Source organism: Rhamphochromis longiceps, linkage group LG10 (genome assembly GCF_057381845.1).
Source record: "Rhamphochromis longiceps isolate RC_006_pf linkage group LG10, R_longiceps_female_GT1.1, whole genome shotgun sequence".
In the NCBI taxonomy this organism is placed as follows: Eukaryota; Metazoa; Chordata; class Actinopteri; order Cichliformes; family Cichlidae; genus Rhamphochromis; species Rhamphochromis longiceps.
Window position 1 is genome coordinate 23,675,107 of NC_140566.1, and position 18,808 is coordinate 23,693,914.

Sequence of the window (18,808 nt, forward strand, 5' to 3'; positions counted from 1 at the left end):
GGAAATCCTAATTATTGCAACGGTATCTTATAACTTAACCACTGCTCTTACTCATGATAGTAATACCATTCATTTATCTGGAATAAAGCCAGTTTGGTATACACACATACAAGATACAAATTCTATTTTTTTTGCGTGACAGATAACAGAAAAATATTGAAAATCGCGACATCACGTGACGGATTGCTCCAACTCTCTGATTGGCTGATCTGCATTCTAGTAAACTCAATCTCTGACCTAATTAGCTTAATTTTAATATGAATGCCATGTTTTGACTGGCATCCAAATGATTAGGTATTTTTTTAAAATGATATCCATCTCTGACTGACACATATCTCTGCTGCTCGCTCCTGTCCTGGCTTGCAGAGTGTGCAACATGACATTCCTGCAGCGATTGAGAAAGCTGGCCATATTGAAAAAGTATATGTCACAACCAAAGATGTCAACTATACTTGGGATAGTTCACGCTCGACTTTAACTTAGGTATAAATATTTATTCTTATATCGCCTGGAAACTCTTTAGTGCTTAATAAAAACTACATAGCAACCATCTTTTGTAGTTCACTTTGATAATCAATATAACGAAAAGCTACTTAAAAATAGCTTTCTTCATGTGAAAACAGCAAAAATTTATAAAAATGTGGAATGTGCGTACGCATGCGCAAACAGTGCTCCGTCAAACAGCCGTTAAGTACCGACTCTCTCACCCTTTCCCTTATATATAATCAGTTTATAAAAAATAAAAAAAATAACTGTTGTTCTTTTACACTAGTACCGTTTTAAAAGCAAATGAAAAACTGTAGCGTGTCTGAGCGAAGCAGAACCGAAGTAGCAGGGAGTCCTCTCGTCACCTAGCTTAGCGCCCTCCCTGCCCAGTTCAGCAGCTCCTCTCCGCCTTGTGTCCCTCTCTTCCTATCACTGTCAGCTCAGCTCAGTCAGTAGTTTAGCAGGCTAGTACGGAGACACAAGGGCTGCTCCCTTTCGCCTCTGCTCGGTCTGCTTCAGCACACCAACACCATACATTCCGCACCATGGCTGCCACGGACGTTGACGTGTTTTCGGTAAGCAAATGCTATCCGGAGCTCCTTGTTTTTTCCCCTCTCTGTTTTCTAGGAGCAGTAAACATTGCAAGTGCAGCTACGGGCACACTTGGCTGTGATTAGTAAAAGTGTGTGTTAGCTGCTGTCTATGTGTGGGTATGTATGTAGCTAAGCCTCCCCCGCTTTTGGAGCCTGGACTGTGGGCTCAGGCGAGATGGTGGGAGTGATTTCGGTGATGGTGACTGTGTTTTTCCCAGTTATGGGGAAATTAAGTACGCTACAGTAGCTGACTATTTTTAATGTCGTGCCGTGTAATGCATTTTTTTCTCTTCGGTTGCGTTTACACGCGTGGACGCGTTGCTGAAAATATGGGTGTAGCGTATGGAAACATTAAACTATTTACTGTTGAGATTGTTAGAAATTAAGGAAACAAACATTGCAACCGCCATGGAGAATCACAGTAAGGCATGTACACTGGCTAGCCAGTGGATAAAATTACCACTTGAAGACTCCTTTAGGTGTATTAATCGCAGTGATGAGTGATAAATACACTTGTGTTTTTCTTCCTTAGACTCAAAATGTTATGTTTACAGCCATGGGTATGTCAGTTCATGATACTGCTTTGTACAGTGGCACAGTAGCAGGCTGGGCAGAGTAGTATCAGTTGAGGGTGGAATGCATCCTGGATTACATCCATAGTAACATGCCATGTTGTCATTCAGGTGTGACTCTGTAGGTACAGTGAAGTGTCGCAAAACATACCTGAAAATTCTCTGTAAATTCCCACAAAGTCACATGACAAAGAATAGGTGAGTGTATGAATGATGTTAGTAATAATGGTGATGATGATGATGTTGTAGTAAAGTGGCAAATGAATGGGAGAAGGTGATTAACTTTTTTGGCAGATGCTTGAAAAGATCTCTGTGTTAGGCTGTAAGCAGAGCTGACTTGCAGGGATAAAGAGATTAAGGACACACTCCCGGCCACTCCTACCACTTATTGATGCAACACATGTCTGCGAAGAAAAGGAGAGGATCCAGAAATAAAGAGAGGATATTGCACTCCTCGCATTTCTTAAATTAGGAAGGTATCCAGGAATGGGGGCTCAGAGCCCAGTGGAAGTTTCCAAAATGTCTCATTTGGAATACGAAATTTAGAGGATTGATTGATTAATGAGAAAAATGCTGAGAATGCAGCGAAACAGGCCGGCGTTGGCAGCAACGCAGCTGTCTAACATCCTGAACTAAGTGAGACCACATTGAACAAACTGACCTGCTGGCCTGGCAGTTTGTGTAAAGGGAGTACTGTTTAATTACACCCAGCTATTGATAGAGATGTGTGCTTGGTTGGATTGTTTTTCCACGTCAGCCCCATCCGGTGGAGCCTGTAGCGCTGGGATAACTTTCTAGGCCGGATCCACATGAAGTGGTCAATACAAGCCAACTGCCTAACAATGTGTGTCGTTCTCGATTATTGATTGCATTAGAGTGTGTAGCATAAAAATAATGATGTTCATTTTAATTTGGATGCAATTAAAAAAAAAAAAGAAAAAAAAAAAAGCCCGAGCACATTCAGGAGGCACAGTGCTTACTGACCCTGAAGAGTATTGTCTCTCCTGTGAGGACTGCATGCGTGAAATGAAATTAGCTCCATAAAGTGCTTAAAGCCAAGAGATGTGGAGTAAGGACTCAAGCAGGCGAGCAGGCAGGTCCTTGCTCTTTTAAAAGCTTATTTAACTTGTGCTTACAATGTCTTCATACAGCTGGTGCTCTAGTTGCACATGTATTTGTTAATGAAACGCATCCTGGAACAAGAAGGAACACGCCTGTATCACATTGTTTAGGTCAAAGTGTGGCTCAAGTTTACCGCCATCAGCGTTGTAAGCTGTATATAGAACTTGTGGGGCTTAAACGGCCTTCGGGCGAGCTTGTCAAACCTGGTGAATCGGATGAATCATGACATCCAAGCTGCAGCCTCAGCTGTGATGAGTCAATATCTGTCTCCCAATTCTTTATATACTGAGGTTAAATTTGCAAAATAATGTCAGCATAGGCTGAATGAGGATTACCATGTATGTAGCTCAGTTATTTTCTTAGATATCAGTGAAATGTAACAAAGTGTGGTCCACAATGAACAGCTGAACCGGATAGACTGGCGGCTAGACACGCTCCCATACCTACAGCCGATCTGATATATGAAACTGTACGCTGATATGTCTGGATGTAGAAAAAGATTCTCTGGCTAAGTTGTGCACCCTGCAGCACATGGAGCAGGGTGCACACCACAGCTGAGCAGGCAGCGTGGAGATGAGCAGTGTGTTCGTGTTTAGATGCTAACGGGTTAGTAAACCACTTTGCTGCGAAGTTATTTTCCCTTTCTAGTGTAACTCACATATTGTATTTGAGTAGCGGTTTAAACATTCGCAGGACAAGCGAAAGATCCCAAGTTCCATCCCAGGAGGAAACGCAAATGCCTTTGGGCTTGTGTCAGGAAGGATGTCCGGTGTTAAAACTCTGCCAAATTAAACGTGCGGAGCTACCCGCTGTGGTGATCCCTTGTGAATAGGGGAGCAGCAAAAAGTAGCTGTTGCATGTATACGTTATGATGTCCAGTACATCAATATTGTGATATTTATTCCTTAAAAATTCAAATTGGCATCAGCTCCAAACATCATGTTTTCTAAATCAAACTTTTGCTCTTCTCTATGGAATTTGCTCCAGATGAATATTTGTGTTCTTTAAAATTAAGTCAACCATCAGCTCATTAACCCAGAACTGATTTGGCCATTTTTGGCAAAGTGGACGGTAAAACAGAAGGTAGGGTCCCTCCAGTTTCATCAGTAAATACCAATAAGAAGGGCAGAAGAGAAAACTGCGTTAGGTAGATTCTTAAGTCAAAATCATATTTATGTATGGACTATGGACTGTGCAGTTGGTTGCTCCTTTTCCTTTTATATGACTAGCCAAATCAAGCTCTTACTTCATTCAAAATTAGCACACAAAGAAAATTACATATTTTACGTTCTGGAGTTTTTCTTCCCTGGGATCCACATTTTTGAATGAAATCAACTTTGAAGTATCAACCAGAAGCATTCAACATCGTGTTTGCTAGTTAGTATAAGATCTTAAAACAAGAAGGCTTATATTGTACTTAGCATGCATGGGTGAGAGTAAAGCTAATCCAATCTATTCCACTTTTACCTTTGACCTACAAAACATTGCTTTTGTGGCTGATAGGATAAGTTAAAAACAAAAACATACTTTCTTCTTTTCTAATGGTAAGGAACCCCCATAAAGATAAGTATGCTGTCCATCTGTCTCGTAAAATGGTTCCTGTCTCAACTTCCCATCTGTCACTCCTTTTTTTCCCTTTTGTCTTTCCTGTTCGGCATGGATGGTGTTACTACTGGTGAGGCTCAGTAGTAATGTAAGCATGTTCATGAGCGTGGGGCAGGTTATAATAGCATAAAAGACAAGAGGAGGCACACGTCATTCAAATTTCAACCGTCAACATTTTTACCATTACAACATCGCTGCCAGCATGGGCAGCTGCTGAGAACCGGTGGAGCAGAAGTCTGTAGGTGTGGTTTGACCTGACAGTAACGCAAAAACACCTCACTCAGCATTTCATGCTTGTTGACGTGGAATAAGATGCAAAAATATTTGTAACGTAATTTATAAAGTACGTTATTGATTTCAAAAGTGTAACATGTTAGTACTGTGTACTGGCAGTTTGAAAGTAGAGTTACACTTTCATGAACTTACACATTGGACAGGAAACACCAGTCAGCAGCCACTTCAGCTAAAGAGTGATAAATGTGTGCGTGTGCGGGTTTGTCACTGAGGCTGTCCTGTGGTCTCCTCCCTTCACAGATGCTAAGTCAAATCAAACCCAAAGTGTGACAAGAAGCCCCCAAAATGTCATTTGCACTTTCATTACCTGCAAAAGCTTAATACAGTATATGCAGTTTGAATCACAATAAAAGTAATTTCATTTCATGCCACATTCAAGTGGATGAATTCTGTCTTTGCTAACAGACAAACTATATCTAAACAAATTTTACATCAAGATGTTAAAGTAGTAGTAGTAATGTGTGAAGTTTTCTTGCCCACAAACACACAAACATGAGCTGCAACTGTGTGTTTGTGCGTGGTTGCTGCTGTCTGTCAGGTGGAGGTTCACTGAGGCAGACACAAGCTGCAGACACCAGTCAGGCGGGGATGTAGGCCAGAAGGCTGGAAGACAGCTGAAAAGAAGATGGCTAGAGAGGGAGGGGCCGACTGATGGCCGGTGGCCGAGTGTTTCTGTGGACTGATGGGCACATGAAACAGAGCTTGGTTTTTGCCTGAGTTTATATCAGGTCAGATCCGAATCACATATTTATTAGAATGTTTGAAAAAATGATCTCACGGCTTGCTTGGTTAGAGCCCAGAAATTCACTGAATATCCACAGCTTTGTAGCACTGAGTTGCATTTCTAAAGAAAGAACTAGCTTGGATAAGAGCGGCAGACGAGCAGTATTTCGGTCCCTGATTAAGTGATCCCGTGCAGAGGTTCATTATTTTGTAGCTTAAACAATCATAACTAAACATGTGGCAGAATATACAATGAAAATGGTTACATGTTTCACTGACTTTAGGGTTGCAGTGCAGGATACACATACTACAGAACAAACTGAGATTAGAGCTTTTCTTTTAGTTTTTGCACAGGTTTTATTAAAAAACAAAACAAAAAAACGTATCACAACTCTTTTTGGGTGACCCAGTAGACCATGCAGATGTGACGGTGAGGACCTTGAAACTGATTACCTTTAATTACCTTTACTTGTGCCATTCTTTTTGTTTCACATCGGATTTTCATCTGCAACAATAATAAAAGGCTTTAGTAACTCGGCTAGTTTCAAGCGAGCAGCATTGTGACCTAGCCCATATTGTTTGTGGCTCATTTCACTTGGAGCCACCTGGGGCCTCTTCTGTGCAACCATTTCCTGGTGGCCTGGGAACTGTGTTGTCTCTTCACCCTGAGACAGTTAACCAGAAGCTTTTCATTCCTGACATACTTTGTGCCGCTGCTTTTCTCTTCTTCCGAGCTAGCTCGGGTGGGTTGGTGGACAGTCAGATACCTCATAGTTTCCCTAACTGTTCTTGTCTGTTGGTTATACATCCTGTATTTGCTGATGGGTGTTATTATGTTCTCGACATCAAATCTAAATGGACCAGAAAGCAAAAAAAACGGGCAGGTTTATTTTTAGATTTGTCATGTTGTTAAAGAAATCCAGTTGGCTTGAATTACATAGGGTGAAAAGAATGTATAGTGAACTAGGCAATCCTTTAATTCCTCCCTGAAAAATACCAAAGATGGAGAAATGTTTAACATAATATTATTTTTTGGCTGTACGTCACACTTTGCTTAAGTGAAATCTATCTTAAATCTATAATCTCTAAAATAAATCTATATTAACAATATAATGTGCAGTGTTTTGGCAGCTGAAATTAAAGTGCTTTATTTAACACATTTAGTTCTGCAACATCTTGCACTCATTGCAATGAATGAGTTTCTTATCAACTCTCAACTCTCTGTCTGAACTATTTCTGCACTGTTTTTCTTTTTGAGAAATGAAATGTCATTGCAGTCCATTTTTATTTTTCCAACTTCTTTGATTCGTTAAGTTTTTACTTAAAGTGGAGTACTTGCACATGGCTGGATAGCCATTTTACTGCACTAAGGACACTAAGGAAACTGAGTGCTTCCTCCTGCAGTCAGTCCAGTGCATACACTTACACATTCAGCCAGTCGAGTGACAGCTTGGGGAGTTTGTGTCCACGTCTGCAGTTCTGTGCTGTCTTCTCCTAAAAGATAACACTCTTGGTCAGGCCTGGGCGCTCATTTTGCAGCAGCCGTTCACGGGCTCCATCTGCTTCTTATGTGTCACTCACTTACACACAAAAATCATGCGCTACTGACAGCGTGATTAGGTTCAGTGTAGGAGGTCAACCCAAAATGATCTAGAGTGAGTCAGAATCCCTGTTGTTTTTCTGAATTTTTGTTTCACCATTGTGGTTTAGTAAGTTTGGAGGAATATCCACAGAAGCAGGTTTACAAGTAAAAAAAACCCTCCTTAAGCTTAGCTATGCTCTAAATGTCTAGAAAAGTATTAAATAGGAACTGTGAGCTTGAAGAAGTACATTTACAAACTAAAGTACACATTTTCAGAGTTTAAAGTACAAAAATGTTTATGGAAAAGCAGCACGCAAGCCTTTATTTATAATTTCCTGGATAAATACAGGCTTATGTAAATTTTTAACTCCTATTTTAAAACCTACTCAGGAATCCAGAGTTTAGTTTTGCTTACAGGCACAATATCATAGTCTGCTCCCTTCCCTCTATCTCAGTGGTTCTTAACCTTTTTGGAGGTACCGAACCCCACCAGTTTCATATGCGCATTCACTGAACCCCTCTTTAGTGAAAAATAAAATAAGATTTTTTTTCAAATTCAAGACATGCATATGTTTTTTACTGGTGCACAAAATGAGCCGTACATGTCACGGCGGAGGCTCTGCCGAACCCCTGAGACCGACTCACCGAACCCCTAGGGTTCAGTCGAACCCAGGTTAAGAACCACTGCTCTATCTGAACATCTCTACCCGGCTTCATTCATTCAGCAGGCTGACTACCAATGCTGACTAGCAGGCCGACTAATGTTGTTTGACAAGGTCTGAGTTTACAGCGAATAACAAAGAAAGAATGGCCACAGCCTCTTCCTCTCATTCATCTCGGTGAACCTGAAACCGACTCCTGCAAACGTTGCAGTTATTCATTGCTTTTTCCTTTCAAAGCGACTTACAATATACGTATTCAGACTTAAGAACAAGAGCTGTATAAACTGCTCGAACTGGAAATCGAGGATGATTATGGAGCTACAGTGCACACAACTGAAACCGGCCTTATCCCTTGTTTTAGCATACTAATATATTCAGTCTGTCATGCACCTATTACAATGCACAATTATTGTGTTATTGCTCCTTTCACATTTATAAATACAATGTTCATTAAGAAATTCAGAACGATATGTAATGAAGGGAGTTTCTGTCTGTTGTTGTGGGGTTTGCAGTGAAATTGATGTCTTTGTTTAAATAATATTCATATTATCAATGCATATAGGATATTTATTACTTTTAACACATGTTAGTGTAGTATAGTAATCTCCCCAATGTGCTGCAGCTCAGCTCAGTATTGCCTATCTCAGCTCATGTTGGATTACTCCAGCTGTGTTGCCTGACACATTAAGCCCTGTTTTCTCGTTCACCTCCCGAAACCCCTGAACACGCGCGCACGCGCGCACACACACACACACACACACACACACACACACACACACACACACACACACACACACACACACACACACACACACACTTACTTTCCAGCCTGTATTATGCAGTTCAGTTAGGTTTAAAAGTCATCTTCTGTGTATTCGGAGCCTGCCTCCACCTCTCAGTTCTGTATTGTTGGCTGTGCTCTGCTCTCAGCTGCCTGTGCTTGGTGACTTCAGCTTTCAAGTATGCAGTCCTTCGTGGCTCAGCCAGATGAGATCGGGTGGCCCTATTCATCTCAAGGTGCTGGCCCTCTTGTACAGCTTTAACTCTCTTCTTTGGCTGAGATTGGTTAAATGAGCTAGATCAAATGTGAAAAAAGGTTACAACCCTCCTGATTTGTTGTTGTTGTTTTTTTTTCTGGTGGTTTTTAGTTTGTCGTGCATTGCTAACTTTTGTGTTTTAGGTTAAATACTTCCGTGGCCGTTTCTTTGGACATCTGTGGGCATCTTACTTCACCTCAGCAGTGGGGAAAGAATTTAATCAGAAGTCAAAGCACTCGATTTACTGTTCGATCTATGTCACCGATGGTCATGAGCTTTGAGAAACGACTGAAAGAGCAAGATCACTGATACAACCTGCTGAAATATCCCTGTGATCCTAAACGGTGAGATGAGTCAGTTGAGCTGATTTAGCCTTCTCATAAGGATGCCCTGTGGGTGCTCCTTTTTTTAGAGGTGCACAATGCACCTCCAGCAGGGCGGAGGTTCGAAGTAGAGGGATTAAATCTCCCAGCTGCTCTTGAAGTGGCAGGGGATCCCACAGATCAAACCTGACGAAGGTGTTGCAGATAAGGCAGCCTGGGTGCCTCTTCTGTACCTGCTGTTATCATCCCACTATTAACGATATATTTCTATTATAGTGTGTAATAACTGATAAATTGATCATGAGCTTGTTTGGAGAATAGGTGGACTGGTGGAGTTCTGAAATGTCCACATTGGGGTTTTCTATAAAACAAGCTGCTAACTTGCATCTTGCATGTTTTCAAGTGCCTTATTCCATTTTCCATACAAATATAATCACTTCCTTCCTCTGTCTGTTAAAGCATGTCTTTCTTCTTTGTGCTTCTGAGTGATTATTCTTGAAGCTCATCCTCACTGCAGGCCCCGATTACCTAAATCATAATGTGATGGATTTTACATGTGCAGAATGAGCAGAAGGTCTTTGATGTTTCCACGCATTGGAATGTGAGCGCTTCAGTATCTGTGCCATCCTCTTCTGAATAATGACTCGGCCATGTGTTTTCCTGACATCCGCCACACTTCTGATGTTTTTTTTTTTTTTTTGTGTGTGTGTCCTGTAGAATGAAGAGAAGCGTAACCTCAGTTTGGGTGGCCATGTTGGGTTTGACAGCCTCCCTGAGCAGCTGGTCAGCAAATCGGTCACGCAGGGTTTTTGTTTCAACATCCTATGTGTAGGTGAGTATCGGACAGAGAATGTGTAACTACTGTACATTTCTCCAGAGTCCCTCTGGCCCTCGTGTTGATTTACTTTGCACTGAGTGACATGTTTAGCTACAAAGATAAATAACAAACAGCAGCACTGTGTTGTATTTCTTGACATGAACGTAATACACTGGCTTACACTTCTGTTACAGCAATAAAAATCGATGTCTGAAAGCTGATGAAGTACTCCCAAGTGATGCTAACGCACTCTCTCTTTCTCCATTTCCCTCTCTGCTTCCGACCGTTCACAGGGGAGACTGGTATCGGAAAGTCGACGTTAATGAACACGCTCTTTAACACCATGTTTGAGAACGAAGAGGCGAGCCATTACCAGAACGGCGTGTATCTGCGGCCTCGAACATACGACCTGCAAGAAACCAACGTCCGCCTCAAACTGACCATTGTTGACACGGTTGGCTTCGGCGATCAGATCAACAAAGAGGATAGGTGAGCTAAGTGCACATACATACAGCCCAGAGTGCCTCACAAAGTATCCAGACCTGCTTGGTAACCAGCAACAAAAACTAACAATGATGATCACAAATATATCTCTGCATTATCCCATAAGCCAAAAGCAGAAGTAAAAAAAACGAATTTGTGATTTCCTTTGGTCTGTTGTAAAAGCAGATTTCCCTGTAAGTATTTCCCCAAAAATCGGCAAGCTCCAAAATGACATTGACACATTTTTAATGAAAAGATGCTTACGTAGGCAAACGAGTGACCCAGACACACAAACCACTGTCAGTCCAGACTTCTGCATCTTTTATGGTGTCTCCGAAGGCTGAAATTGAAGGAAGTTGGAGAAATAAAGAGGAAATTGTTGATTTGTTTATTTTAACATTCAGCTGTGGAATGAAGTGTACTTGTTGTGGCCTAGCCAGGAAGCAGCACTCTCACGCTCTTTGATAGCAGCTTTCTCCGTAGACCGTTTAAACCAACATGGCGAAGGACAGAGCCTGCAGCGGAGTGTAACGGCACACTGAGAGAGCTTCAAAAGGTCACAGTTTGTGCATTCCTCAGAGAAGATTGAAGATGGATGTGAAGTGAGAGGACAGATGACTGTAAACATGTTGCAAGCTGAGGGAATGGAATACATTTTTTTCCTGTTCTACTTATGTGTCACTTTTGAGTTGTAAAACATCAGTGAAGTGGCACATCCGGAGTTGAACAGTGGACAAGATGATGTAATTTTCAGTTATTTGTCATGTTTAGAAAAGATGGAAGTAGTGTATGGTGATGGTTAACAGGAAAAACTTGGAATTACTGGCTTTAGGTCAGAGAGTTTGTAGAAATCACATTCAAGCTCTTAGATTAAACGTAACAGGACTGTGTCACTATTTTCCATCTTTAGTGTTAAACTGCATCTTTCCAGAGCACACAAGGGAACTGCTTCCTATTAATTCTAAAAGAAACAAAACAGCTATGTCCTTGTAGCCCTGTTTTTTGGGCTTGTTTCTCAGAGTTCGTTGTTTTCTAAAGACAAAATGTCATCATTATCACTTTTACTTTTGCAGACGCATGTTAAACATGAGCATCTGGGTTGCATTTTGGTCACTCCGAGGCACTTTGAAGTCTATGTGACTGAATATGGATTCAGGAGGTGTTAAAGATGTTTGACACTGGTTGCAGTTGTTTTCAAGCCTTTCTACTATCCACAGCAAGAAAAACATACAGTGTTTGAGTTGGTTGTGCAGTGTCCAAATATAACAGCATGAGATAAACGAAGGAATTCGTCTGGAGACATCTGTTCAATACAAACAAATTTACTGAACATCTCATATGTAGATGATCATAATTGTAGAGCTATATAGCCAGAAAATGACAAGTGTTGATGTGAGAACCAGACTATGACTGTGTGACGTTATCTACTATGACTAATGAACCAACAGTTCGCTTAGTTTTTTATTTAAGCATGTGGCTTCCTTCTAATGGTTTTCTTCTCATCTTCCCAAATGAAACGAGTTAAAGCTGCAGACTCAAATAAACAAGTCTGGTGTGAATGTGATTCAAAACATCCCAATGAGGCTGGTCACCGGCTTTTGTGGTTAAAAGATTGAAAACAGCTTATAGAAACCAACTGTACTGGAGCAATAACCAACAGAAATGTGTTATTTTAATGCAATGTAAGTAACATTTTCTGACATTTAGCTGTATAGTCAAGTAGCTGTGAGCGAGTGGTGTAGCATTAAAGGCACTCCCCATCTCTCCTGTCCTTTCTCGCAAATGCTCGAGGAGAAAAGGCTGTAAAGACGACGATGTGTTACTTTGTGTTCGTGCCCTTCACTGATTTACTGGTGACACTTAAAGGCTCCGAAAGCGGTCACAGCTCTGTGACAGAGAGGACGCGTTGTTTTCTGCAGCCTCTTTGATTGGACCTTCCATAAGCTGAACACAAATTTCATGCAGCACTAAGCTGTGCAATTCTAAGCTGAGATCTTGGCATTGAATCAGATCACACAGTTACTGAAAACATATCTGTGTCTTTTCCTTTCCCTGTGAAAAGTCCCCTTTCCCTTTTCATATTCATTACCAGCGCATGAATAAGAAGACAAATATTTAGCTTTGACCCACAGACATAAATCCTAACGGTTTCTCTCTTCTCCCTTCCTCTCTCCACAGTTACAAACCCATTGTTGACTACATTGACACTCAGTTTGAAAACTATCTCCAGGAAGAGCTGAAGATCAAACGCTCGCTGTTTAACTACCACGACACCAGGATCCACATCTGCCTTTATTTCATTGCCCCAACAGGACACTCCCTCAAGTCCCTGGACCTCGTTACTATGAAAAAACTGGACAGCAAGGTACGCACATGTGACACACAAGCATGCATTTATATTTTCCCTCTGGAAAAATGCAAGTGTGTTTGAATAATATTAGTCTGAAGTCAGACTTCCCTTTCCGTGTGACTGGTTTGAATTTCACTGAAACGAGGGCATCCCTGATCTTCCTACCAGGGTGTGGACTCTGTGTCCCAAAAGAGAAGAGTAAAGTTGAAACAAAAATGTTCCAGTGACTATGCAAGTTTCCATTTCATCTTTTAGGATTTCAAGAAGAGTTCACATGGCAGTGTTTAGGCTGAACTTATTTGGCTATTTCTGTGGAAAAGGATTAATGGTTTGAACTGTAATAGTTGTGATTTGGGGAAAAGAGAACCTCTCCATGACTAGTTTTACACCTAAAAAGCCAGCATAGTGAAAAAATTTGATTTGGTGTTTTAAGGGAGAGGTTCTTATTTATAAAAAGATATTTATGTCAGTTTAAACTACTCTGCTTCCAATACATCAGCATCACAACCCTCTAATTCACTCTGAGATTGAGTTTGGTATATGTTTGCAGGTCAGCACACAGTCAATAGTCAGATTCAGGAACACATTGATTTGTGGCTTTTTCATTGTTGTTGTGAGTATTACTGCACAGATTATTGCTCCATGGATCTATGATTTGCTGTATGTGATGAGTGTATCTCACTGGAGATGCAGTCGTTGGGATTGCCTTCATTAAATAACAAATGGAAAAAAAATCTCATCAAAACAGCACTTGGGGCAAAGAAAGGGAAAGGGGCGGAGTCACTGTGGTGTACATAGTTAGACAAGCCAGATAAGTCAGTTTGGAGCCATTAAGTTGGAGCCATTTGTATTTATTATTTTATTATTTATATTTTCATTGTATTAAGTGGGCATTGCCTGTTTATTATCTGTTTATTTTGTCATTTTATTCCTGTTTTCACAGTTTAATAAAAGAAATTATTAAAAGCCAGGGAGGTGAGCTGTAAGACATTATGAAGCCGACAAAACCCAGAGGAGAGTGAATGACGGTGAAAGAGGAGATTTGTATTTTCAGCTCTGCAGGAGCTCGTTTAACTTTAAAGCTGTGAGGCAGTAAACTCACACAGGAGTTGTCACATTTCACTTACAAAGCTTTATGTGGAAGCCATAAGCCAATTTTTGTGAATTTGTATGAGATTATACCAAAACAATACACTGTAAGGTTCAGCAATCAAATTTTATTCGATCATTCAGATTGATCTGCAGTGGTTGCGATTAGTTTTTCAGTCTATTTAACTTCTAATAGCACTGCTGTAGAGCTGATGAAGTGGTAGCTTTGTCTCTGTTTGTTTCTGTTGGTGCAGTAATAATAAATCCAGAATAAAGCAGATGGTCAGCTTGTGACCAACCCTGCTGGCTTTCCCCTGCCAACAATCAAGCCATCTCTGCCAGAAGTCTCTCGATACTCTTCATAATAAAAACTAGATACCTCAGCCAAATGCCGCTCTACAGGGACACTTAATAGTTTTATGGCATCAGAAAAAGTGTATAAATAATTTATGCAACGGCTCTTAACTCAGTCCTCAGCTTTCAGGAACAAATTTGATTCAGTATATTAAACCCTTTCTTAAAAACCCAAGGGTTTATTCTTTTCTTTTCAAAGTACTTTTTTAATACAAAATTAAACCAGTGCTTCTGGTATTTTTACTAAAACTGTCCTTTAGGGATACAGGAGTTCTAACCTAACCTGTGAAGGAACCTATACGAACTTTAGAAAAGGACAGAAATCCAAATTTAGGACTCTCCTTGCTGTGAAACGATGGCGCTGACCACCAAGCCCGTGTGCTGTCTTGATGTGCCAACAGAACGATCAAAACCTGGCATGCTATGTTTGCCAACTGTCTCCTTATACCACCCAAATGAGCACAGTGAACACAGCCAAGCCATGGCCTCTGCTTTGACTCATCCAACTTACCTGAGCTAAATATACTGTAGCAGAGCAGCTACCACAGCCTAAACTTTATGTAGATCCATATGATTAACATTTTTTTTCTTTTGATGTAACAATCAGAGACATTTTATATATACACCTTTTAAGCATTTTTTTGCACACATTCACAAAGTGTTTCCGGATTAAACCGGAAGAAATGTAGGCTTTATTTTTTATCCTTAAAGATTTACACAATTCAGAACCCACCAGTGAGGCTGCGGGTGTTCACGATGAGTACCACTCTGATCTCAGTGGATCTGTCCCAGCAATTTTTCCACAATGTGCAGTGTGTTTGCTGTTGTATCTGAAAACAAGCCAGTGTTGAGTAACTGCAATGTAGAAGTGACACTGCTGTGTTTTACAGGGCAGATGGACTTTGTGTGTGCAGGGTTCTCTTTCTAGATAGATTTGGAGGCAACATTTAAGACCCTTGCAAACCAAACAATATTCAACCTTTGCACATTTATGAGATTTCTGTCTTATTTCATGTTTATGGGCTCTGGATATCTGGAGGGTGACCACAGAAAGTGCCTACTTTGTTTTGCATAAACCAAGACAATAAACCAAATAGCTTTAACAAAGTTATTTTATGTTTTTGCATTCAGTTTTTTATACCAGTTAGTTTTCAACAGATTACAGACGCGTTTACAGCCTGAAATCTAATTCTTAAACATGCAGAACCAAGAAAATTGCTTTAAAAAAAACCAAAAAAAAAAACCCCATCCCAGTAGCTGGAAATCGTTATGTTTTTTCATGGCTCGATAAATCAGGGCTATGTGTTTTTAATATCAAATTTAATGCAGAGACATATCCTTGTCAGAGAAAGCATCATTACATTGTGTGTAAATCTTAAGTTGTATCTGGAAATGAAACAGATAAATGAACAGATCTGTCCCCTCTGACAGAAAAACCAGGGAAAGAGACCAGAAACAGCTTTTCCCTCAGTCTGTGTATTTTTTTTCTGTCTAACCCAGACAATGGTGTTTTTCTTGTTAACGAATCAGCCCTCCCCACACAAGGCCCGTAAAGTAAAATGTGGTTTTTAGTAAATGAAGGCAGGAAGAGAGATAGGAGTCTGAAAGGAGTGTCGTTTGTTTTAAATGAAGGTTTTAAGTCTTTTTGTTAACGGATGGGAAACATTTCTACTTAACTTTATAAATTAAAGAATGTAAAAGAGTGAGTTTATTGAGGTTATTCGGCAAAAGGATTCATGCCTCCTGCTTAACTTTAAGAATACCTTTTTAATTTGTGATGTAATCCACTGTCACATGGCTGGGTTAGGTTCCATTTTGCTGTTTTTGGTTATACCGTTTTTCCTGTTTGTGGCAGATGAGATGTTTTCCAAAGTAAAAATAGAGGGAGAGGCTTGAAGCAGCATTACTGAAAGGACACATTACATGCTGGGGTTCTAAAAGTAATAAGGAGTCTGCTTCCTGACTCCTGTAGTGCTGTTTTTTCACATGAGCTTTGAACAGTGTTGGCACAATCAGGTCAGGGCATTGTCCGCTCCCTACATATAGCACACAGTGGTACTGAAAATACTCGGTTTGGTTCAAGAGAAGCTGCTGCCTGAGTAGACTGTGCATGGGACAGGACACGTCATGCTGCCCACTTACCATGAGACCATGCCTACGCTGTTCTCACATCAGTGCTGTGTGACGTTATCCACAGTCAGTGGCAGCTTGCAGGTTTGAGATCTTTTAAACCCTTATCTAAGTCTGTGAGACATTTGTTGTGTTCCTGCTTTTATTGCCATCAGGTATTATTTAGGCTTCCAAGGCGTGCTTGAAAACATCTTGCTAAACATCTATTTTTATATTTGTAGATTTATTGCGACTTTCCCAGAATCTTCTTATCCAGCAGCGTCCATAAATCAGATAAAAAAAAATCAGGAAATACTCCAGAGCGTCCCCAAGAGTCATCATGTGTTTATTTTTTCTTGAAAAAATAAACACATGATGATTCAAACTAATCTATTACGAGCGGCATGCAATAAGTAATTTATCATAGCAGTGTTATATCAATAAATAAATCCAGCCTTTAAAAAAGGTGAGTAATTGACTCCACAGCAGTGTTGTACATCAATTTCTTGTTCACCAAAGCCCAGAAATTACAGGAACTTCATTATGAAAACTGAGTTAAGCAGCTCATTATCCAGATAATTATGTAACACAAACGATAATAATGGGATCCATTCATATTAGGTGTTTTTATATTGTTGTGTAAGCGTTTTCATTATTAAGGCTCAGACTGTATCAGCGTGGTCTCACCTGCACACTCAGAGATATTTCCCTGTATAACATTAAATGACAAAGTGCCAAAAATATTGGGCTGTTTTTTCAGGGATTATCTTTCCTGTGAACTGCTTTAATGTGGTCACAGCTGGCGCTCCTGGTCCCTCAGAACAAACATTAACTGTTTGGGAATGATCTTTGGTCAGCTGGGAAAACTCAGTTGTGGGAAGCGAGCAAATATAACACCGAGATTAGTTAAATTAGTTTGTTATATTAGGGTTAAAACCTGATACTGGCCACCCCGCTGCAAATTAACGAGCCAACAAAGTATGATGAGATTCAAATTTGATTTTTAACAAGCTCTGACTCATACTCTAAGGCACGCTGTGGAATTGCTGTGTGGATCTGTGGGAGTCCTGCCATCTTCCCAGTTGGTGATCTGGGAAATGCAGCCGTACAGAGGAATGCAGACAAACTGTGCGTTTATTTCTTCACATCTGCTGCTGATTGTAGATGGAGCCGAGTTTGTTTTCATAATCACTGTTTGTTTTATTTATCAGTCGGGGTTCTGATTGGGCTTATTTGCTATTCAGTTAACTGTGCATGGTCTTATAGATGCGCTACACAGCTGTTTAAAACCTCAACATATTTAATGTAGCTTTAATTTTTTTTTAAGCAGTGTTTGCTCATGATGGTTAGATGGCAATTGCTGTAATCTGTCATGATCTGAAAACATTCAGGTGTTTCCTGTGCATCCTTTTGTTTTGTCATGTCAACGTTTAAACCAGGCTAAACCAAATGCTTCCATAATGTAACACAAAACGTCTTTGCATTATCATTTTTGGAAGACTCCACCACATTAGCAACAACAGTGCAGTGCACCGCATATTTAATAACTATCTCACTTTTTTTTTGTCATTATTTCCGCAGGTCAACATAATTCCCATCATTGCCAAAGCGGACACAATCTCCAAGAGCGAGCTTCATAAATTCAAAATAAAGATAATGAGCGAGCTGGTGAGCAACGGCGTCCAGATATATCAGTTCCCAACAGATGACGAAACTGTCAGTGAGATCAATGCCTCCATGAATGTAAGTAATATTTTTGGCACAAAAACATTTAAAAAGTCAAAACATTCTTTGTTTTAATGACGGTAACACATGCTTTGACTAAAACACCATAAATAAAGAGTCAGTGTTTCAATGCAGATGAATTACAGTCTCACAATTTTGACTGTATACTTTGTAAAATATTTATAATATTTGCAAACACTAGCTAACCGTGGGTATGTAGCTATATACAAGGATCATATGTCGTTGGACCCACTGATTGCACTGATTGGCACTTTTCTATTCTTCTTTTTAGTTCGTAACAAGAACTAAAAAGAAGTTCTGCACTAGTCTGCCTATGCAAGCATAACCATAACAGGCACTCTGAGTGCACAAACCTGGGCCATGGGAGCTCACTCTCTGGGCCTTATTTACTTTTAAGGGAGCAGTATTGTATTTTGTATATAAACTTAATGGAGGAGTAGGTAATTGAATTATAAATAACTGGGTATGAATAACTTCTGCGTATTATATAATATTTTACTGAAGTATACTTCTATATAACCAGTCAGCTCATTTTCTTTCTCTTCATAAAGCTTTCTTTAAAGATATAAGGTGAGAGGTCAAATGTTACATGATATTTGGATGCAAACTATTATGTGATATTTGGAATCCCCATATACAGTGGGATGCAAAAGTTTGGGCAACCTTGTTAATAGTCTTTATTTTCCTGTATAAATCGTTGGTTGTAACGATAAAAAAAAAAAAGTCAGTTAAATATATCACATAGGAGACACACACAGTGATATTTGAGAAGTGAAAAGAAGTTTATTGGATTTACAGAAAGTGTGCAATAATTGTTTAAACAAAATCAGACAGGTGCATAAATTTGGGCGCCACAAAAAA

General features: G+C 40.0%; 1 protein-coding gene across 2 annotated transcripts in view; it reads left to right on the top strand.

The window, feature by feature from the left end:
• The first annotated feature begins 904 nt into the window (after positions 1-904).
• septin8a (septin 8a) overlaps positions 905-18,808 on the top strand; it is a 32,132-nt gene continuing 14,228 nt past the window's right edge. For both annotated transcript variants that reach the window (XM_085421051.1, XM_085421052.1), the window contains exons 1-5: positions 905-1,061; positions 9,717-9,831; positions 10,110-10,305; positions 12,478-12,664; positions 17,783-17,944. In XM_085421051.1, coding sequence (XP_085277177.1) covers positions 1,032-1,061; positions 9,717-9,831; positions 10,110-10,305; positions 12,478-12,664; positions 17,783-17,944 — 690 coding nt within the window. In that variant the 5' untranslated portion in view covers positions 905-1,031. The remainder of the gene's footprint in view (positions 1,062-9,716; positions 9,832-10,109; positions 10,306-12,477; positions 12,665-17,782; positions 17,945-18,808) is intronic.